Source organism: Sinocyclocheilus grahami, unplaced genomic scaffold (genome assembly GCF_001515645.1).
Source record: "Sinocyclocheilus grahami isolate Dianchi unplaced genomic scaffold, SAMN03320097.WGS_v1.1 scaffold697.1, whole genome shotgun sequence".
NCBI lineage: Eukaryota > Metazoa > Chordata > Actinopteri > Cypriniformes > Cyprinidae > Sinocyclocheilus > Sinocyclocheilus grahami.
Genome location: NW_015505876.1, coordinates 403,900 through 428,556, shown reverse-complemented (window position 1 = coordinate 428,556; position 24,657 = coordinate 403,900). Strand labels below are relative to the sequence as shown.

General features: G+C 37.3%; 2 protein-coding genes across 2 annotated transcripts in view; both read left to right on the top strand.

The window, feature by feature from the left end:
* Window positions 1-17,249, top strand: part of LOC107559752 (protein NLRC3-like) — a 26,644-nt gene extending 9,395 nt beyond the window's left edge. Inside the window, exons 10-11 of the mRNA XM_016243689.1 lie at window positions 13,517-13,584; window positions 17,221-17,249. Coding sequence (XP_016099175.1) covers window positions 13,517-13,584; window positions 17,221-17,249 — 97 coding nt within the window. The remainder of the gene's footprint in view (window positions 1-13,516; window positions 13,585-17,220) is intronic.
* LOC107559751 (protein NLRC3-like) overlaps window positions 17,233-24,657 on the top strand; it is a 33,134-nt gene continuing 25,709 nt past the window's right edge. The window contains exons 1-4 of the mRNA XM_016243688.1: window positions 17,233-17,303; window positions 17,730-17,834; window positions 17,932-18,036; window positions 22,063-22,167. Of these exons, the coding sequence (XP_016099174.1) occupies window positions 17,257-17,303; window positions 17,730-17,834; window positions 17,932-18,036; window positions 22,063-22,167 (362 nt within the window). The 5' untranslated portion in view covers window positions 17,233-17,256. The remainder of the gene's footprint in view (window positions 17,304-17,729; window positions 17,835-17,931; window positions 18,037-22,062; window positions 22,168-24,657) is intronic.

Here is a 24,657-nt window from a genome sequence, read left to right as displayed (position 1 = left end):
TTGAAAAAGGCAGTCCGGTACTAAAATCGCACCCAGTTCTGGCGGTGTGAAAACGCCAAAAAGTGGGTAGTTCCACAATTAGTTCTGGTACTATGAAAAGGTTTCCGCAGTGCGAAAGACCCTACTGTTTGAATGACAGCTTGGTAAATCTGTTGGCAATCAAATATTCAATATCGCTACTCATAAGTACTTGGTACTGTCAAGGTTCCGGGTAGGGGGATGAGGCGAGGACTCAGTACTGCAGAAAAAGGGTTTTTAATTGGTAATAAAAATAAACACTCCGGGTGTGTGTTCACGGTGTGTGTGTGCACTTTGGATGGGATAAATGCAGAGCACTAATTCCAAGTATGGGTCACCATACTTGGCCACATGTCACGTCACATGTCACGTCACTTAATAGCGAGGACATGCAAAGTGCTAGAACATCATTTATGAATCATAGCCTGCCAAATTGATTATTGTGTTGATATGCATTACCTGCCATGGTCGATTTTCACCCGCAGTTCAAACCCTCTATATAACAACTTAAAGGATGATTCACCTAAAACCAAAAATGTACGAAAACGTTACGGTCAGGAGTAGTGGCTCCTGACCGTAAATTTAGGTGGGGCAGATTCTGGGCCGTAGCGCTAATATATGAAAAACATTTTGTAAGCTTTATATTCTAATCTCTGAACACATGGGGACAAAATTTTGGCAGAGATGTCCTGTGGGTGGCGCTAATGTTGATTGACAGGCTCGAAGTAATGTTACACGCATAAAATGCTGCATAATAATTGCCTTAATATAGCATTTATCACCTCCAAATGTTGATTTAGAATGTTACAAGTTGTGGAGCAATTCGGGTGAGGAAAGAAGACCATATGTCTCTTCTCAGAATAAACAAAACAACCACAACAGAAACATAAAAAGGCTATTCATGTGAGCACATTTAAACTAAAGGATTTAATGTATAGCCTACTTTGTTAATTTGATCCACTACTCCACATTAAAAAAAAAACAGACATGCCAACTAGTTACTGACCTAATGCAGACACATAGCTGAAGTGGATTGATATCGTTGGTGGAGTGAGGTTCACGTAAGGTAACGTGAAAATAGGCCCAGATTGGCTAATTGGGAGCACCGGGAGGATTCCCGGTGGGCTGGTCTGTATTTTTGGCCGCGAGGGCCGGTGTTGTCATGCCACTGGGTTGAAATATGGATGCTGTCCCTAGACTGCCTGCACTCATAGCAGCCCCACTCTTTTTATTTATTATTTTCTCGCAGCCCATATTATTATTTTCATAAGACCATATCAGTAACAAATTCTCAATTGATAATTAATCATTCTTTTTGTGCAAATCATTGTTTTATTTGCAGTGGCGGCTCATGGGTTTTAAAATAGCTCATAAGCCGCGTGTTCACACAAGACAACAAGAAAAGCACGTGGCTGAACACAAACCGCGTGCTTCACACAAAACAACACACGTGGACAGAAGAGCGCACGGCCGAGCGAACTCGAGACCGCACGCTCCAACAGACAGAACATGGAGCGCGAGTGTCCGGACCCCAACACGTAACCGAAACTCAAGACATGAGTGCCGGGATCTGAACACCACGCTCCAACATGAAACAGTACACGCAGACGAGAGCGCACGGCTCGAGCACACTCGAAGCCGCACGCTCACATGAAACAATGACATGACACGAGTGTCAGGGCTCGGTCACAAAACTATGAATACCCCTAGACCGAAGTGACAGAACCCTGACAGGTACATTATCAGTGCAGCGGCAGACGTTCAAACTAATATCACGTAATTTACGACTCTTTGATGATTGGTTGATATCAGAAAGGGAGGCTAGCCTCCCTTACAAGGTTTCTTTTCTCAACACTCCTCAGCGCTGAAAGTGAACACTCGATGGTGATTGGCTAATTTTTTTTTACTAGCCTCCCCCTACCCTTCTCTATCACCAAGCATTTGTAATTACATCAGCAGATTCTGCAAATTTGCAATAGAAAAGCGGCGCTTTCACATTATGGTATTACAGCTGTGAAATTACAAACAAAAAAACTGTACAAAAAAAATACACATTCTGAGACATGAGCTGAAATGAATTGTGAATTTTATTAACATTAAATCGTCCTCCTCCCATTTTCACCTCAAAATTATGGGGAAGCTGTGCCTCCCCTGCCTCTCCCGACGAGCCGCCACTGTCCATTACCGCTCTGTCACGAGCACAAGTTATGCCAACTCACGCATTAAACATAATTAGTTAGCTTGAAAGATATGTGGATCACATATGAAGGTTAAAATGGTGATGGACGAGTGCGGGAAGTTAAAGCATGTTGTAAGTTGTACAGTTTGTTAATCTCCGCTCAAAACTAATGTGCTGCTACATTGCTGCACACGGACAGAACACACAAGCTCGCACATAACGTACAGATCCTAGATCGAGAGACGTTGCACAGACAAGTAGGCCTAAGCTAAGCGCTCCACTGATGTTTCTGATCAGTGGAGCGAGAGTGGGAAATGGTGAACTCGGAGCAGAGTGATTATTGAATGCTTGAAGCGTGGAGGGGAAATTGTTGCCGCTCCACTCCGCTCACATACTCTAGTCCACATGAACATGTTTGTGTATCTTGAAAAACATGGCTGCCATCGACCAATGAAGTTTGAGCACCTATTAGATGGGGTTATTCGGAATAAAACTCTGTGGGCCTGCTTTAGGCTACTCATGGCCCTAAAGGTCTGTGAGAAATTTGAAAAACATCTGCCACTGCGGGGCTATAGTGCATTTTTCTAGTGTGTAAACGATTGTATATTGCATGATTTTTCACACATACAATATTCATATCATATGTTAGATCTCATTCTGAACAACTTCAAGAACCACTGCTGTCAATTTTTTGTTAATTATTCAAGATTATTTAAAAAAACGTACTTTTGCGAACTAGTCCTAGTTTTTTTTTTGCTTTTGCTTAACCTCAAGAAAAAGACTGCAGTACAATTCCTTGGACTATAGGGGGGGAAAAGTTACATTTTACACTTTGGTTAGCTATAACAGGGTCATTTAGAAAATTAGTGTGGCCAAATATACGCAAAAGCCTATAATTCCTTAAAATCGAAAATTCACAAAATTAGGTGAGCACATGCAGCATATCATGCTAAAGAAGCTTGCCAACTTGTATTGGGATCGGACTATAGGTGGTGCTATAACAGCCAAAAATACATGAATTAAATATATATAAAAAAAAAAAAAAAACTAATTAAAATGAAAAAATAAATAAAACATATTTCTTTGGTAAATTACAAAAATGCCCTTTTTAAATCATTGATTTAGGTGGTTACAGGCTTGCTAAATAATATGTAATGTCTTTTTTATGTGCTTAAATGCCTTAAAGTGCTTGAACCCTTGTAATTGCTGCTTGCAGCAAAAGAACCAAAGACTTAAACTACTTCAGTCTGTGTGCATTGAATTTATTTAATACACAAGTTTCACAATTTGAGCTGAATTACTGAAATAAATGAACTTTTCCACGACATTCTAATTTATTGAGATGCACCTGTATATAATTTATTTATTTATCTTTTTTTTTTTTAAGTGAGTGTTGTGGTACAGACTCTGCCAATTAAGTCTCTTTTTCATATTTGTGAAGTTTCTGCTGAAACTTTTCCACGACATTCTAATTTATTGAGATGCACCTGTATATAATTTATTTATTTATTTATCTTTTTTTTTTTTAAGTGAGTGTTGTGGTACAGACTCTGCCAATTAAGTCTCTTTTTCATATTTGTGAAGTTCCTGCTTCTCTGAGCTGTAGATCCTGAACTGAGAGACAAGAGTGTCATTGTTCTCTACAGGTTGAGTTATTGTGGAATCACAGGTGAAGGTTGTGCTGCTCTGGCTTCAGCTCTGAGATCAAACCCCTCACACCTGAGAGAACTGTATCTGTCTAGAAATAAATTGGGAGACTCAGGAGTGAATCTGCTCTCTGATGGACTAAAGGATCCTCACTGTAAACTGGAAGCACTGTGGTAAGATTGTATAAATGTGTAAAAAATGTTTGTACTTTTTCCTCTTATGAAGAATGAACAAAATTAATCCCAAAACTAAAAAAAGTGTCTGGTCCTATAATTGAAGACGTTTAATTGTTAGTTTAATCTGGAAAAAAAAATTCCTTTGATATTGAAATGAACCTGCACTTTAGACTGAACCTGTTGATCATGTCATGGATTAAGTCTGTTTCTGATTGTGAAGTTTCTGCTGATCTGAGCTGTAGATACTGAACTGAGAGACTGAAGAGTGTCATTCTCTACAGGTTGAGTCATTGTGGAGTCACAGATGAAGGTTGTGCTGCTCTGACTTCAGCTCTGAGATCAAACCCCTCACACCTGAGAGAACTGTATCTCTCTGAAAATACACTAGGACACACAGCAGTAAATCTGCTCTGTGATCTACTGAAGGATCTTCGCTGTAAACTGGAAACACTGTCGTAAGTTTGTATAAATGTGTCAACATTCTCTTTCGTTTCCCCCTTATGATTTGTGAACACAATTAAACCCAAAACTAATCAAGACTAAAGTGTCCTTTCATATAACTGAAGAGGATGTTTAATAATTAAGAGACTGTCTGACATGGTAAAATTATCTTTACGGTAAGTATAAACATTGGATGATGTGTAAAGATGTTATATCTCAAAAATCTTCAACCCTGCTCCTGGGGATCCACTGTCCTGCAGAGTTTAGTTCCAACCCTAATCAAACTCACCAGAAACAGCTAATCAAGCTCTTCAGGTCACATTAAAATACACTTGCAGGTGTGCTGAAACAGGTTGGAAAGAAACTTTGCAGGACAGTGGGGCGCCAGGAGGAGGGTTGAAGACCCTATATCAGCTTTATTTTGGGATACTGACATAAAAAAACAATTTTTTTAATATATATATTTTTTATGATACTTAAATGAACATGCAGTTTAGATTGGACCGGTTAATCATGCCGTGGATTGCATCTCTCTTTCTGATTTTGAAGTTCCTGATTATCTGAGCTGTAGATCTTGAACTGAGAGACTGAAGTGTGTTATTGTTCTCTACAGGTTGAATAAATGTGGTCTCACACGTCAAGGTTGTGCTGCTCTGACTTCAGCTCGAAAATCCTCTTCACGCCTGAGAGAACTGAATCTGTTTGAAAATAACTAAGGGACTCATAACTAAGTTTTACTCTGGTCTGAAGGGTTTTTAACCATTATAACCTGAAGACACGTTTATAGTACAAATTAAGTATATTAATGCTTCTTTTTATTTTGAAACAATACAATATTTCCCTTTTATCATTGACTGTTTACATGCACCCTGCGATTAAACGTTACCTCATGTGTAAACACAATATTTGGATCAAATTGATGCAGTTAAGCTCATAATTGCAGTAACCAATCATAGTAAATTATGTGGCATATGCTGATTTTAATCGCAACAAACAGGCATCTTTTTTTAATCCTTATCTTCAGCCAGAGATTGTGTAAAGATTATGATGGCAGCATAAGCAACCCCGCTTGCAGCGGCATTGCATCTAATTTGGATGTTCATCATAGCACTGTATAACCATCCAATACGTCCATAGAAATGTGTTTTGCATTCGACTTAAGTAGATTAAAACAGTGGCCTGTAACACAACTACTCTATGTGAGTTCATCATTTGTGATGTGCATTGGGATTTGTTAATTAACGGTGGTAAAGATAACCACACTTAGTGATTAATCAGAATAATGAAAATGACCTTCCAGTTATGAGGCAATATTTGACTCCTTAGTGATTTGTTTGGGCATTTTTTTTAACCTTTGCAATGGCTTTTTTCTCACCTTGTTAAAAGTATGTCATCCTTTGTCAAATTAATACATTTATACTCGTAAACTTTTTCAAATTTTATTAACAAATAACAGTAAATTAAATTAGAATAGTAAGACACAATCAGGATGAATATGTTACCAATCAAATTAAATCAGTATCAACAAAATTCATCTTTGCACTACAGAGGTGCACAGAAGAACTGTCATATTTTAGGTATTTATAGACTGCTTACGCTACACTTACACCATCCGCCGGAACGACGTTCTGTTGTAAACGCATGTACAACAGTTAGCAGAAGCTAGAGATTACTGTTTATAAAAATTTTCAGTATGGATATTTTTCTTACAAAAACGCATCGATTCGCTTCATGAGGCCTTTATTCACCCCCTGGAGCCATTTGAGGCACTTTTTATTATGGATGGATGTGCTTTATTGGACTTCTTTAGGATTATTGAAAAATAACACCCACTCACTGCCATTATAAAGCTTTGAAGTAGAGACCTGCACTCCTGCAGGAGTACCGCAGTTTAAAGGGTTGCGCAATGTAGCCAATCACAGACTCAGCTGTTGAATGCATTTCTGGAATGCAATGGCCAATCAGAAGTGATTAAGTTAGAATCTACTCACCACAGTGCTGAAATTGCACGCTCACGAATCCTTTTATTTTAACACACAAAGTGTAGACACTGTGAAAGATCCATTGTGCATATATTTACTGTGTTATAACAGAGCTTTATGAGATTGCGATTAACTGAGATGTCAACTTTTAGTGATAATAAAGGAAGCACATGCTTGCTTTTCCGTTAAAAATAACAGTGGTTTGTGAATGTTGATGCTTAGCCTAAATAACAAATATTTTATCGGTAGTGTTTATGCTGGAGCTTGTGGAGCTTAAGAGATGTTACAGAACCATTTCATGTACATTTCTTCGATGTACTAAAAAAAATCAATAGATTACTTTTATGCGGGCGGGAGCGGGACAAAACATGAATGTCGCGGGTGGGAGCGGGACCAGATAAGATATATTTCTGCGGGAGCGGGCGGGCGCGGGACAGAATCTTGCGGGAGCGGGGCTGAAAAATCTTCTACTTTGAAGAGCCAGGACATTTTTTAATATAACTCCGGTTGGATTCATCTGAAAGAAAGTCATATACACCTAGGATGGCTTGAGGGTGAGTAAATCATGGGGTAATTTACATTTTTGGGTGAACTAACCCTTTAATGCTGATTTGTTTTGTTGTGTAACAGTGCACCGTGTTTCATCAGCTGCTGCTCCGAGCTTCTCTGATGCTGATAGTGATGTTGTGATGTTTTCTCTTTCTGTAGATGATGTTTTGTCCCGGGACTCGGCGTCCCGGGTCCCGGGCGAGTGTTCAATATGTCTGGATGACATGGTTCAGGGGGACACCATCGCTCGACTGCCCTGTCTCTGTGTCTACCACAAAGGGTTTGAGAAACATTCACTATCACAGATACACACACACACATACCTGCTGTCGTCTGTGGAAATCAGCTCATCTTCTGCTCCTCCAGGTGTATTGATGAATGGTTTGAGGTCAACAGGTCGTGTCCAGAACATCCCACAGATTCACATTAGAACAGGTCAGATGTTAGACACTTTTTACAAACAGTGGTTTCACATCACGTACAAATACCATGTTTGTTTGGATAACTATTTGATATGTTAGATAAACTATAAGATAAATATTTTATAATATGAAATAGACCTAGCATGATGACTGTATCCAACAATTAATAAAAAAAAAAAATTGGTTTCTGGTCCTATTTCACCCATGTACCTGATTCATACACTATTCCACACAGAACTGTGTATTTTTTTCCTATCTGCAGATATTTCCAGTAAAGCAGACCAGCCGAAAAGTGCTCAGCTAATAATTTCTCCAGGATCTGACTCGCTTTGACACTAGATGATGAATCCATCACAATCTGAGACTTATATGGACCTAAAACCTGCAAGCATGCGTATGCTTTGCTCAGTACTGTTAAACCCATGTTTACCCATGAAGCTCTTCAGAGATCAGATGGTGAACTACAGTATTACTGCTTCATGTCCAGAAACATAATGGTTTCATGACCAATGCCCAGATGGAAAACATTATCCCTAACAGAATATTGTTGAATTGTTTTTAAACAAAAGAAGAGTTTTGTTTTTATAGAAAGGACATGAATATAGAGGAAGATGACTGACAGAGTGTCAGCAAAAGCAAGAACGTCAAAGAGATACAATTTTTTGTACACATATTTTTAAATTTTACAGTTAGAAGCGAAAAGATGCACTTTTGAATGGTTTACTGATAGAATGTCTTTAAGTGCTGCTATTTTTTTCTGATATGCTTCTGTATATAAAATGGGTTCTAGTGACAAACAAAATAATACAAAATGCATAATAATAGAAATCATTCCTACGAGTTATCATTTGAAAGCATAAACCCATCCTTGTAAGTTAAAAGGTCAAAAATTTCTGAAATAACCAAAAAACCTGAGATTATTTCCTGCTGGACAGCTATTAGCTCCACTGACAAACTTGTTTTTGTCCTCCACCGTCTATTTTAATGCTGACTTGTTTTTTTTGTGTAACAGCGCCCCGTGTGTCATCAGCTGCTGCTCCGAGCTTCTCTGATGCTGATAGTGATGTTGTGATGTTTTCTCTTTCTGTAGATGATGTTTTGTCCCGGGACTCTGGCGAGTGTTCAATATGTCTGGATGACATGGTTCAGGGGGACACCATCGCTCGACTGCCCTGTCTCTGTGTCTACCACAAAGGGTTTGAGAAACATTCACTATCACAGTCATACACACACACATACCTGCTGTCGTCTGTGGAAATCAGCTCATCTTCTGCTCCTCCAGGTGTATTGATGAATGGTTTGAGGTCAACAGGTCGTGTCCAGAACATCCCACAGATTCACATTAGAACAGGTCAGATGTTAGACACTTTTTACAAACAGTGGTTTCACATCACGTACAAATACCATGTTTGTTTGGATAACTATTTGATATGTTAGATAAACTATAAGATAAATATTTTATAATATGAAATAGACCTAGCATGATGACTGTATCCAACAATTAATAAAAAAAAAAAATTGGTTTCTGGTCCTATTTCACCCATGTACCTGATTCATACACTATTCCACACAGAACTGTGTATTTTTTTCCTATCTGCAGATATTTCCAGTAAAGCAGACCAGCCGAAAAGTGCTCAGCTAATAATTTCTCCAGGATCTGACTCGCTTTGACACTAGATGATGAATCCATCACAATCTGAGACTTATATGGACCTAAAACCTGCAAGCATGCGTATGCTTTGCTCAGTACTGTTAAACCCATGTTTACCCATGAAGCTCTTCAGAGATCAGATGGTGAACTACAGTATTACTGCTTCATGTCCAGAAACATAATGGTTTCATGACCAATGCCCAGATGGAAAACATTATCCCTAACAGAATATTGTTGAATTGTTTTTAAACAAAAGAAGAGTATTGTTTTTATAGAAAGGACATGAATATAGAGGAAGATGACTGACAGTGTCAGCAAAAGAAAGAACATCAAAGAGATGAAATTTTCTGTACACACATTTTTGAATTTTACATTTAGAAGCGAAAAGATGCACTTTTGAATGGTTTACTGATAGAATGTCTTTAAGGGCTGTTATTTTTTTCTGATATGCCTCTGTATATAAAATGGGTTCTAGTGACAAACAAAATAATACAAAATGCATAATAATAGAAATCATTCCTACGAGTTATCATTTGAAAGCATAAACCCATCCTTGTAAGTTAAAAGGTCTGTCCTGTTCTGCTTTGTGTTTTGGTGACCATCATTCTATCCAACACATCTTTAATATTAGGCATTTCTATACCATAACATTGTACGCTCATGCATAGAGCGTGGGCACCTGCTTCTTCCCATTATAGTCAAATCATGAAACAAATGTAAAATGTCTTAATAATACAAAATGCATAATAATAGAAATCATTCCTACGAGTTATCATTTGAAAGCATAAACCCATCCTTGTAAGTTAAAAGGTCTGTCCTGTTCTGCTTTGTGTTTTGGTGACCATCATTCTATCCAACACATCTTTAATATTAGGCATTTCTATACCATAACATTGTACTCTCATGCATAGAGCGTGGGCACCTGCTTCTTCCCATTATAGTCAAATCATGAAACAAATGTAAAATGTCTAAAGTTATTAAATGTCATATTCATTAAATATTTCAAGTATATTTAAAATCATTGAGTTTCTATTTTTTCAGTGATTTGAGGGAGTTTCATGTGTAAAAATATAAATTCAATGTTCTACTGCCTTTAAATCATAATTTTATGAAATGGATGGTATGAGCTGTTTTCTTTGCTTTCTTTCTCTAAACAGCATGAACAGAATGAAAGTGAAAGTAGAAATAGTTTTGCTTGCGCCATTTTGCGTTCCGACCCAATGAAAAATTCTCCAAATCGAAACTGCCTCAAATACTAATATAGTACTGTCTAAAAGTAATGTTTATTGTTTCATAAACAGGAATTCACGTGCTGTAAATGGAAAACCATGAACATATCTTTTCCCATCATTAATGTAATACTGAAACCAATCAAATTCTTGTAACAATCAGAAACTTTTAAGGAGGGAAAACAATTAATATAATATATATATATTCTTAAAAGTTTTTATTTGTTGATTTGGGCATTTCATTAGCAGTGAAGAAAGATGTGATATGATTCTCGAAATACGGGGTGTGTAGACTTTATACCCACTGTATGAATTCTTGTCTCTGTTCTGTTATCTCTATTTTATTATCTCTGTTCTGTTAAAGTCAAAACCAGAGGCAGAGATCAAACTTCCAGCTGTGTCCAGCTGTGTGTCCATTAAGAGTGACCGGTCTATGGACACCACCAGAATTTAAGGGAAGAAACACATCAAGTGATCTGAGGTACAGTACAGCATTTTTGTCTAGACAGACGGATAGATTTACTGAGTCTTTATGTGAAGTTTATGTAAGGAAAAATCCATGAATTTTAATGCACAACATGGAGGCAAATGACCAGAGTGGAGGGTGGCCCACTTAGTTGTAGATTATCCTGCTTATACCATGGTGACTTCATAGCATGGAAAAGCTAAAGCTTTCATTTGATGTTTGCAGTGCATAATTTGGAAAAATAAAATAACAGTTCATTTTTTCTATTTTATCTATGGTCGAACAATTTTAATGCACACCTTCCAGTCAATCAGAATCAAGTATTGAGGTAGACCATGGTATAATTGTGTAAAATTAATTAATTTCCTGTCTCTATTCTATATCTCCACTTTATTATGTTGTCTCTATTCTGTTGAAGTCAAGTTGGAGTCCAGCTGTGTGTCCATGCAGAGTGACCGGTCTATGGATGCGCCACCAGAATTTAAGGGAAGAAACACATCAAGTGATCTGAGGTACAATATTTCTGTCCAGATAGATGAACAGAAAGTCAGATAGATTCTCTATGTCAGATTCCAAAAGTAAAATCAGTTATATGAATTGTCTCTATTCTTTCCATGTCTGTTCATGACCAGTGACCTGCCTATGAACAAGTTTGTAACATTGATGGGAAGACACACGTCAACTATTTTGAGGTATGACATTTCTGTATAGATGGATATATATTACTTATACCTCTGTAATTTATGTTGTAAAGCTATTGTCTTAATCTTTCAGTCATGACTCTCAACTGGTCCAAAGCAAATTCAAATCAAATCTGCTGAAGAAGTTTCACTGTCTGTATGAAGGAATGGCAAAGCAGGGAAACCCAACACTCCTGAATGAGATCTACACAGAGCTCTACATCGCAGAGAGTGAAAGTGGAGAGATCAATAATGAGCACGAGGTGAGACAGATTGAGGCAAGGCAAGTTTATTTATATTTACATAAAAGAAAAGAAAAAAATAATCACAACAATAAAACAAGGAATTTAAAAACTTTGAAAATGATTAAACAATCCAGGAGAGCAGCAACAGAGGACACACCAATCAAATGCAGAGACATCTTTAGACCTTTACCTGGACAAGACAAAGCCAACAGAACTGTGCTGACAAAGGGAGTCGCTGGCATTGGGAAAACAGTCTCTGTGCAGAAGTTTATTGTGGACTGGGCTGAAGAGAAAGAGAACCAGGATATCCAGCTCATATTTCCACTTCCTTTCAGAGAGCTCAACGTGATGAAGAACAAAACACTCAGTCTTTCAGATCTTCTTCATATCTTTTTCCCTGAAACAAAACAAATATCCAGGGGAGAATATAAAGTGTTGTTCATCTTTGATGGTCTGGACGAGTGTCGTCTGTCTCTGGATTTTCAGAGCAATGTGAGGTTGTGTGATGTGAGTGAATCGGTCTCAGTGGACGTGCTGCTGACGAACCTCATTATGGGGAATCTGCTTCCCTCTGCTCTCATCTGGATCACCTTCAGACCAGCAGCAGCTGTTCTCATTCCCTCTGAGTGTGTCCATCGAGTGACAGAGGTACGAGGCTTCAATGATCCACAGAAGGAGGAATACTTCAGGAAGAGAATCAGTGATCAGAGTCTGGCCGATAGAATCATCTCACACCTGAAGTCATCAAGGAGCCTCCACATCATGTGCCACATCCCAGTGTTCTGCTGGATCTCAGCCACTGTTCTAGAGAAGATGTTGAGTGAAGCAGAGACTGGAGAGATTCCCAAGACTCTCACTCAAATGTACACACACTTCCTGATCATTCAGACCCACATCAAACATGAGAAGGACTATGAGAAGAAAGTTAAAGATGAAGACATGATTCTCAAACTGGGGAAACTGGCTTTTGAGCAGCTTGTAAAAGGCAACCTGATCTTCTATGAGGAAGACCTGAGAGAGTGTGGCATTGATGAGACAGAAGCATCAGTGTACTCAGGATTGTGCACTCAGGTCTTCAGAGAGGAGTTTGGCTTGAATCAGGGGAAAGTCTTCAGCTTTGTTCATCTGAGCATCCAGGAACATCTAGCAGCTCTATTTGCACACCTCTCCTTTACAAAGGACAACATCTGTGTGTTTGACCAAACCAAACAAAGTCTGCTGTCTAAGGTTTTAAACCACAAGAAATGTAATTTAATATCTGAGCTGCATCAGAGAGCATTGTGTTGCTGACATCAGAGCAGGAGATGGATGTTTTTAAACTAAAAAAATTTATTGGAGCTCAAAATACAGCAGATGAAGTTCTTCTGAAGCTGCTGCCTGTGGTTAAAGAATCCAGATCAGTTCAGTAAGTCACACTGACAACAATCACTACACTGATTAAACATGATCACATTTATCATTTTAGCATGTGCTTTCTTACCAAAGAAAGAAAACTGGTCATTTTTCACAAAATCTTATCACTGACAGTGAGCAGGAGAGTGTGTGAGACACACTTACTAAAGCAGCTGAGGTTGGTTTTTTTGTGTGTCTGTGTGAGAGCTGATGATTGTAGAGGTTAGTATGTGAGACATGATGAAGGGTTGAATGTGACCAGATCAAAACTGGCAGCCAACAGCAACAGTGTCTTTTTCTGTACATTGATGCTGTATAATTAGCATATAATGTTTATGTGTTTTGCATTCTCTATGAATTTTTTCACATTTGTTTACACATCTTATTCTTTATTTGCAGATGGTGTCAGTTCATCATTCATGTTCTTTACTCTCTACAGGTTGAGTGATTGTGGAGTCACAGGTGAAGGTTGTGCTGCTCTGACTTCAGCTCTGAGATCAATCCTCCCCTCACACCTGAGAGAACTGAATCTGACTGGAAATAAACTAGGAGACACAGATGTGAAGCTGCTCTCTGATCCGAAAGATGACCCATCTCATAAAATGAAGACGCTTAAGTGAGTAATGATGATTAAAAATTTTCATATTGTAATTGAAAGTTAATTTAGTTTATTTTTCCATTGAATGATTCATATACTATAGTGTTTAATGAGAGTCGGATTCTGTTTATAGTTATTTGTTTGATCTTTGGGTATTTAAATTATATTTTCTACTTTTCTAGTGCCTCAATGTTTGTGATAGAGAAGTTTTAGTTGGTTGCTTTTGATTATTATTAAGCATAAATGTTTAGTGGAAACCATATTTGAGCTTTAACCCTGTGTATTTTGAGCTTTTTAAATAAGAACTTTTTTCACATCCAGTCTTCTACATCTGTCCATTGCAATGGAGAATAATGGTAAATATGTATCACTGCTTGTTTTAAGGGTCAAGTGCTTACTGTTAAAGGTCATCCATGGTGGTTTGGATTTAACATCAAGGGTTTTTTGGACATTCTTTATCACAAAGTTATGTTATTATCTCTCTCTAATAAAGCAAAATTATAGCTCTAAAGTGGTAATGCGTAATGTGACACATTTGATTGTCTCTGTTTCACTTACAGGTTTTAGATGTTAGTCTGATCTTCTCTGGATCAGCTGATGGTGAATAAAGAGCCTCTACAGACAGACATCTGTAACGAATCAGCTCATGGGAAATATGAATAATTAATCATAACTAGTTATAATTAATTATGAATATTTTAGATCCGCTGTAGATATTTAGCTGACCTCTCGGGGTCAACTGTCTTGTCAATTCTAAGAACGTTAATTCCCTGGTTAAGGGAAATAACTTTCTTACTGTACAATTCTACAAAGAGTTTGTAGCCTAAATGTGCATGATTAAGGTCTCCAAAACGCTGCAGTAAAATGGTTTGATATGAGGTGTGCATATAGTATGGACGTCCCGTATAAGAAGTGACCATTGTTTTCTTCTACTTATTAGAAATTAGGTCTGTATAGCCTTCTAAAGTGTGATATTATCCTTTGAAAATTATAGTAATACAGAACAGTCAAAGACAACAATAAATTACACGAATATTAAAGCAGATGGGCAAAAAAAAATCCTAAAAAATGTCATCATATCTCAATTCTGGGCGTCTAGATGAAAAGCGCTCTGAAAGCGCCTTCCCTCTGTGTTGTTCCTGCGTTTACCGTATTTAGAGTAATACACGCGCACCATAATTTCACTCGCGGCTGGCTTGGCCGTGTTTTTCTGAAGTGCGACTGGTTTGACCGCAGTTCTGCACCTGAATGTAAACATTTTAGAAACATTTGACGATAATGTGCTTTTAAAAAGGTATCACCTTTGGTTTTGGAGGTTATCCCAACTCCAAATTGTCCTTTGATTATATACTTGTTTTCATTAACCAATTGGGCAAGAGGTAACAGCTGTTCTTGCGTCCAGTTTGGTTTTCTTTTTTGTTTGCATGTCTTATTATCAGCCATGATTATTCTACTCTGTTAATTAAAAGGCTGTTTATATGCATATTCACTTTCTTTTTTTTTTACGAGAAGCATACAGGTTGACAATTAGCTGAACATATACATATATATTAGATTTAAATTAAACAAGTATACATATATATTATATGGACATGACACCTAGGCTGCATTTTAAAATCTTTATTTGAATGTGGCAATTAACATTTTTATTTTTAAACCTTTGACTATGGCAACATAACAGTGCGCTCTGCAATATTTATATGAATAAAAACGTTTGCCAAAACATGGAATAATTCTGAAAATGTAGAGGTCAAGACTGGTTAAGTATTACTCTTTATTCCCTCTCATAACTAAGCTGTCTAGGGATGGAATGAGCTGGATGGCAAGCAAGTGAAAGTGAAAGTCTAGCCAGTTTTGGATGCGTCATTTTACACCTGAGCATAACTAGATCAGAAAAACCGAGAATCTACGTCTAGTAGCCGAATTTTTATGTTTAATTGTAGCCTAATATTTAATAGTAGCTTGTGCATGAATTTCTACTTGATGGGATATAAACATTTTGAGAAGCTGTAACGTCACATTTCGTTCAAGGTGAGTCTTCAGGTGGGGTTAGCTAAAAATGCGGATATCATTGGTTTAAGCAGGCGAATAGGCCTATACTTCAACGCATAAGACAATAAAGAAACATTAAGCATGCGCTTCACTCGACACTTGTCCTTGTTTTTTCGTTGTAGTGAACTCACAAAGGAAAATTATAACAAACGTGTCTGCAATTTTAATGTACATTTACTGACATTCAGCGACAATTTTGATTTAAAAAAATAGTTATACAAATCTAAATTGAACATAAATGTAGGCCTATATAAAGGTTATATTTCTAAATGTTGATCGATGTGGCTTTTTTCGTCCTCCAAGCAGGATTGGCTTTATGCAGCAGACTCAAAAGCGAAAGTAGAATGTGTTTACCTGCGTCCTTTTAAGATTCTTTTAAACCCTGAGCATCAAAGTGTCTAACAGTATAGGCCTACTTATTTTAGCTGTTTATTTAGGATTTTACATGCAAGTATGAGAAACCAGGAACATTTTGGGAGCCTGTGTTGAGTAGCCAAATGTATTATTTATTTTGTTGTTGAGTAGACAAATATGTCGATGAAGCCGAGTCTTCAGGTGAGGTATAAGGGACTTCCTCATTTGGCCTATCCCTAAAATATTAACTTAATCACTAACATGAATCACTTAACGAAACGTGAAGATCTTGATCATCATATCTTAATTGGCTTTGGTGGACTGATAAAGAACTACTAAAATGCTATATGCTTAAAAATAGCCTACACTTTTTATTACATTTTCGGTAGGATACAGATTGAGAACATTTAGTTTACTTTTAAACGTCGCTCTGGAAACCACATCTAAAACAAAAAGTATAATGTAACCAAAATACGACGTGTAGTTTAAATATCTGGTTTACCAAAAAAAGCCTATAACAATTTTCGCTTTAACGTCTCTCTGTGTGTGTGTGTGTGTGTGTGTGTGGGTGGGTGTGTTTGAATTTACTGGAATGTATTTTAAAATTCACTCTATGAAGAAAACATTTCATCTTAATTGCCATTATCACAAGACATGCCTTCGCAGAGACTGCAAATATAAAACTAGTGTTTTTTTTGTTGTTTTTTTTAGAATATAACTTTTCTTAATGTTGCAGTTTGGTCACTTTTTTAACTCAAATTCTGTGCATCATGTTTTGGTTACAATATTTATTTATTTTCCTTCGTACACTCTAAAAAAATGCTGGGTTGTTTCAACCCAACTTTGGGTCAAAGATGGACTAACCCAGCTGTTGGGTTACATTTTTTTATTAAATTTTTAACCCAAAAGTTGGGTTAGTCCATATTTGACCCAAAGTTGGGTTGAAACAACCCAGCATTTTTTAGAGTGTACTGCAAGGTGTAGTTTTTAGCCTGTATTAAAACATTGTAGGCTACTGTAATCTAACTGCAACAAAATGTAACAACACTGAGCAGCTTGAGTGCCTAAAAGTAAACAGAAAATTGCAGATTCATAAATTTGTATCTTTTGTGTTTTGTATGTCATTTTGTCTCAATCAGTGTTCTTGACTGAGCTCCATGAAGACTGACTGAATCATGGAGGACAAACAAACATTAAAACAAGATATTTCTCCAGAATGCAGGTACATTTAAGTCTTCATATGATCTTAATTTGACAGAAAATACATTGTATGCCCCGTTTACAGGGAGATAGATAGATAGATAGATAGATAGATAGACAGACAGACAGACAGACAGACAGACAGACAGACAGACAGACAGGTAGGTAGATAGGCAGGCAGGCAGGCAGGCAGTTAGTTAGATAGATAGATAGATAGATAGATAGATAGATAGATAGATAGAAAGATGGATATATAGATAGTATCTCTGGACAACATCATCGCTCTTCAACATTTCCTAAGCTTCTTTTGAATAGACAAGATTTTTATATTAAAGATTTATTTCCATGAAAAATCAACTTCATGAATTCTTGTCTCTATTTTGTTATCTATATTCTGTTCTATTGTCTCTATTCTGTTGTCTATATTCTTTTAAAATCAATTCCTTAGGGAGCGATCAAACTCACCGGAGTCCAGCTGTGTGTCTATGAAGAGTGACCGGTCTATGGAGCAGCCAGTACAACTTGAGGGAGGACACACATCAACTGATCTGAGGTACAAGGCAGATCAATTATATATATTTAAGTAACTTTATGTATTATTGTCTCTATTATCTCTGCTCTTGTCTATTATATTACACTCAATTTCACAGTGACAGATCAAACTCACCGGAGCCCAGCTGTGTGTCCATAAAGAGTGACCGGTCTATGGAGCAGCCAGTAGAACTTGAGGGAGGACACACATCAACTGATCTGAGGTACAGAGAGACAACCGACACACAACTAATAAAGCATGCAGGGCAGAATTTGGCAAATTATCAAACTTACAAAATCAAGAAATCAATCAAAATCTGGAAGCAATTAAAACTCAGTGACCTCCACTCATATTATTGTAAGGCTCTGCAGTAGAGTTGAATACAGGATCAGGTTCCTATCTGGTTCAGAGCTTCAGTCCTGATATTTCATTGCTGACCCCCATCACTGATGTTCTTGACGTGGTGGTGGTGAGAAAGCAATCTGACCCAATGGACCAACAAACCAAGCTGTATCGTAATTCGAAATGGCAAATGTGTTATGTAAAAAGCAGCAGTGTCTGATTCTTTGAGTCTTCATCTTAAAATGTTGTGTAATTGCTCTTCTCAGAAACGGTCATTGCAAGAATGCTGTCCAGACAGAGATTTTCATCAGTCCAAATGAATCCAGTGTGATTTCAGGCTTCTTTACACCGTAATTGGTCTAAAATTACTTTAAACAATGGATAATTGGGGCTTCTTGCTTTATTAACTTGACACAGTATTTTAAAAACGTGGCAGTCATATGCAAAATGCTGAAAAAGAAACTAGACTGAGTACCAAAACCCAAACACATCCGTCTAGCACATTTATATAAAAATATAATTTATGGAGTGTAGCGTTAGTTCTGGCAGGTCACGTTAGTCAAGCTCGCATCAGCTGACACTCAACTGATCCACGTCTACCTATAGGAATATGACGCCAAACATAATTCCCTTTATAAGGTCCTTTCAGTCATTATTCAGCAGCTATCGCTTTGCTCAGGAGCTAATCACCCACCTCCATCCCCAGCTCCTCCTCTCGTCCAGTCAGGACTTGGCATTGGATATTTCTTCTTGAGTCAGACCACTGAATTATGTTGATATAAAATAATCACTTAGAACATTGATGATATCTGCTACATTAATCATTAATGTTGGTTCTGTTCAGTTTACCCTAGGGGGGTTATTTATGCTCTCCCTGCTCCTATCCATGCTAGGCTGCATGGATGGGCAGGGAGTGTTGCCCAGAACAGAACCATACCCCCCAACCTAAAATGTATGCTAATTGTAAGTTATCTTTGACGATAGTGGTCCTGGCAGAACTAATACAAGCAGCACAGTGGAATGCAAAATTTGCATTTATTTATTTAGCAGATGCTTCTATCCAAAGCGACATACAAATCACAAGCAATTTGTGTTGGAGCATCAATATTCATAACATGCAGGTTTATTAAAAAAAAGAAAAAAAGAAAAAAAACACTTGCAGAACCAAACTGTTGACAACAACATAATTTTTACTCATACAGACAATGTAAGGGCAATACTGGCTGAAATACAGTAAATGCTGTAAATAACACTGGCTTACTGTAGGTGTCTGGTCCGTTCTTAACAGCGTTGAGAGTTATTGGCCCTTCAGTCATAAGCTGTGGTGTGTGAAAGAACACACCTAAACTTACTAATCAAAAAGTCGAAAGAAATCGATTTGGTGGCGTGCCTATACTGAACCTAGAAAAAGAAATGGAAAAATCAACCCAATGACAGAGAGAAATTAAAAATAGATGCAAACTAGTGCTAAATTGACAAGTAACACAAGTGACATTTATCGATTTATTTGGTGATTTTATGATTTATTTCAAGTGTATTTAATTATTTGATTATCTTTTTAATGACAAATGAATAGTATAATGAATATTTCATTATTTAATTTTGAGTAATTCAGCCCTCCATACATATCCATATGCTATGAGATTGTAGTGACAATGAATTGAGAAATCATTAGTTTAATTTTTTTTATTAAAATGATGCATTGCCACTAGTAAAAATGAAAATGAAGTAATGAATAATTGAGACAAGCTGTTGAACTGTTAAAAAAGAATGCATTATTTTTAAATAATTTAATTTCATCATGGTAACCACACCTCATGGCATCGTTTAGTGTTTAGATTTTATTTCAAGGCATTTGTCAGGTTTTTGTCCTTAAAACAGTCTTGTGCGCGGGACTATATTCCTACTCATCTCATCTCATGGCTCCGTTGCTAATTCCAAAAACGTCATTTTAGAGCTAGTAACAAAGACTTGAGTCACTGATATACAGTTACGAGAGAGAGAGAGAGACCGTATTGCTCTCAGTAGTGTTCAGTAGCAGCAACTGAGCAAGAGATGAAAACATACAGTACAAAGATGTATATATATCTGCTTCAAATCCAGCGGCATTACCACCTAACTTCTGAGAAATGTCATGTAGCTTTTCAATGGCGAAACTGTTTCATCCATAAAGCTGCTAGACAGCGCTGACAACAAGTTTCTGTGGCTACTTTCATATATGTTTCCATGTGTGCGTCTTGTGTGTGTGTAAAGAGGTAGAACCAGAGAAAGACAACGTGCTATAATGAAGGTTAATTTAGTGTGAAAAACATGGAAATAGTTTGTAATATTTATCCTACTGTTTGTCATATTTGTTTTCTTGGTCAGTATCTTTGTGGGTTCTGGTTCTTTTGCTGTTGTAGGCTGTAAGGGCTTTTGAAGTAACTGACATAATTTGCCGGAGTGATAATGTACTGTAATGCAGTCAAGAGCTGCCTGGAACTACTTAAGCTGTGTGTTTCCTAAAAAAAACTGCATTCCCTAGAACAGGGGTCAGCAACCCCTTTTTTTTTTTTGGTTAATGCAGATTATAAAATTAATGTTTTTTTCCAATAACATTTCAATAATAGTAACTTTATTACGTCCATAGACAACTAAAAACAAATATGCAACAAACAATAATTAAGTTGCAATATGGAATTAATTGTGCAATGTGAAGTTGAGTTAAAGCATAAAGGTGAGCATAAATTTTGTGAGTGAGTGAGTGAAGAGCAACGCACAGTGCTACACAGTTCTTACATTGACTGTTTACATGAATTACAAACCAAGACAGGCATTTTGATTGATTTCTGTGTGTGTTTGACAAAGGCTACTTAGACACACGTAGCCAGACCTTCAGACCCACGGCAGAAGATCTGGACTCACTATTTTTTTTGTCCAAGCACTGGCCAAGAGGTCATTTGACCACCATGTAAAGCAACCAATCAAAGTTCATTTTGTTTAGCGTTGTGTTTTGGGGCATGAAAATGTAAAGTTGATGTTCCTACAATAACAGACCGGTGAGCAACTAAATCATTCATTCAAGAATGTCGTGCAAGTTTACTACAACAATGGTGCAATGCCATGAACCTTGCAATTCTTGCATAAGACGGATTTGTTTCCAGGCGGACCTCTAAAGAATGCGATATGCACATCTCCCAGAAATCTTGTAGAATTCAACCAATCAGATGATGACTTCAAAATTCCTTAAGTGTTTCCAGTTTTGTGTGCCATATGCATCAGATGTTCAGTTAGCGGTTCGTGGGTGGCCTGTCTGAGACTGAGACTAAAGGCTACTATGCTTGTCCATGTTCTGCTCGGAGCGTGCACACAGAAAGCATCCTGTTAGCAGTGGATTCAGTTCTTTTTGTGCTTTTAATATTACTTTTTATTATCAAGCATATCCCGCTCTTTACTTTCTAATTCATCCATATTTCTTTACTAATAACCTCTAACAGTCCTTCTGAAAGCTGTGCAAATTATCATATATAAATATGCCACATTTGTAAGACATAAAAGGACTCTGCCACAAAAGGGAAAGTACCTAATGAAATGTTTCAAACAGCAGAGCACCAGTTTCAATAAAAGGATATGTTGCAGTCCAGTCACTTTTTTATATACTTTTCTAGCTATAGTCAACAGCTGTGTTTTATTCACAATAAAGCACAGCTGACCGCTTCACCCAAACGTCCTGTGTCTCACTGTGCAGCATCCTTAGCAACATAAACAATCAAAATACAATCAATATTTGAATAGACAAGATTTTCATATTAAAGATTTATTTCCATGAAAAATCAACTTCATGAATTCTTGTCTCTATTTTGTTATCTATATTCTGTTCTATTGTCTCTATTCTGTTGTCTATATTCTTTTAAAATCAATTCCTTAGGGAGCGATCAAACTCACCGGAGTCCAGCTGTGTGTCCATGAAGAGTGACCGGTCTATGGAGCAGCCAGTACAACTTGAGGGAGGACACACATCAACTGATCTGAGGTACAAGGCAGATCAATTATATATATTAAAGTAACTTTATGAATTCTTGTCTCTATTATCTCTGCTCTTGTCTATTATATTAAACTCAATTTCACAGTGACAGATCAAACTCACCGGAGCCCAGCTGTGTGTCCATAGCTGTTTTTGTAACATGGGAAATATGATTTTCAAAAGACAAGTTGCTATCTAATATAACACCCAGATTTTTGACTGTAGAGGAAGTAACAGTACATCCGTCTAGTTGCAAATTGTAATCCAAGAGATTCTGTGTACTGTCTTTTGGTCCAATAAGTAATATCTCTGTCTTATCAGAATTTAATAGGAGAAAATTATTGGTCATCCAATCTTTTACATTTTTAACACATTCTGTTAGCTTAGATCAGGGGTTTGATCAACCTGTGGGGCGGCACGAGCATAGTTTAATTCAGAGACATTCCCTTGAGGATTTATGAATATGAGTTAGCAAATCTTTAGCCATCCACTAGGGGGCAATCTGACTCCCACTGCTAGTCGACAGTTAGAGCCGAGTTGGCTCGAGTGTCAGTCACGCTTATTGACAGTGTAGTCAAGTGTAGACAGTGTAGGGTGCGAGTGAAATTAGACAAACTTGGGGGGCGCATGTCCTAAAAGGTTATTAACCCCTGGCTTAAATAATTTTGAAGTTTCATCTGGTCTTGTTGAGATATATAGTTGAGTATCATGAGCCTAACAGTGGAAACTAATCCCGTATTTTCTAATAATATTACCAAGGGGCAACATGTATATTGAAAATAGCAGAGGACCTAGGACAGATCCTTGTGGCACTCCATATTTTACTGGTGATAACTGAGATGACTCCCCATTTAAATGAACAAAGTGGTAGCGATCGGACAGGTAGGATCTAAACCATCTTAAAGCCTGCCCTTGAATACCTGTATAGTTTTGTAATCGATCTATGAGTATGTCATGATCTATAGTGTTGAATGCAGTACTAAGATCAAGTAAAATTAGGCCCTTTCTTTCGGAACATGCTTCACAACTCCTTGTTCAAGCTCTTGTTCTGTCCAGGCTGGACTATTGTAATGCTGTCTTGGCAGGTCTTCCAGCCAGTTCTATCAAACCTCTACAATTAATCCAGAATGAGGCAGTCCAAGCAGCTGAGTCCTTAACCATCTTCAAGAATCGGCTAAAAACACATCTCTTCCATATTTATTTGACATTCTAACTCTAGCACTCTCTATATTATATTCTTTATAAAAAGAAAAAAAAAGAAAAAAAACTTGCCCCTTTTAGACTTGCACTCTATTTATTTACTAACTGCTTGTTTTCTTTAAAAAAGAAAACTAACTCTTGCTTCTCTAATCTTTTTGCATTCTATCTATTTGTTTTCTTTTTATTTATTATACAATTATAATTCTGACTTTCTGACTTCTGATTTCTTCTGATTAACAAAAGGAAAAAAGGCCTCTAACACTATCTTGCTCTATTCTTTTTCTATTCTATCTGTTTTCTTTTTATTTATTATATGATTTTAAAAAACTTGCTACATGTACTCCATTAAGCTAACTGAGACTTGTTATAGCACTTGTATATCATTGCTCTTTTGTTGATTTTGATTGCTTCCATTGTCCTCATTTGTAAGTCGCTTTGGATAAAAGTGTCTGCTAAATGACTAAATGTAAATGTAATAATAATGAGTTCTATTTGCTTTTGCCATGTCTGGTGTAGACATGGTTTAGATGAATAGATTAATAGATTAACGCTTGTTTATTTGCTTTACTGTCACTTTTACTTCTTTAATGTTGTAATCTGTTATTTTATTTTCCATTTTTGACTATCAACTGGACCAAAGCACATTCAGATCAAATCTGCTGAAGAAGTTTCAGTGTCTGTATGAAGGAACAGCAACGCAGGGAAACCCAACACTCCTGAATGAGATCTACACAGAGCTCTACATCGCAGAGAGTGAAAGTGGAGAGATCAATAATGAGCACGAGGTGAGACAGATTGAGACACAATCCAGGAAAGCAGCAACAGAGGAAACACCAATCAAATGCAATGACATCTTTAGAGCTTTATCTGGACAAGACAAAGCCAACAGAACTGTGCTGACAAAGGGAGTCGCTGGCATTGGAAAAACAGTCTCTATGCAGAAGTTCATTGTGGACTGGGCTGAAGAGAAAGAGAATCAGGATATCCAGCTCATATTTCCCCTTCCTTTCAGAGAGCTCAACTTGATGAAGAACAAAACACTCAGTCTTTCAGACCTCCTTTGTGTCTTTTTTCCTGAAACAAAACAAATAGAAATATCCAGTGGTGAATATAAAGTGTTGTTCATCTTTGATGGTCTGGACGAGTGTCGTCTGTCTCTGGATTTTCAGAGCAATGTGAGGTTGTGTAAGGTGAGTGAATCGGTCTCAGTGGACGTGCTGCTGACGAACCTCATTATGGGGAATCTGCTTCCCTCTGCTCTCATCTGGATCACCTCCAGACCAGCAGCAGCTGATCTCA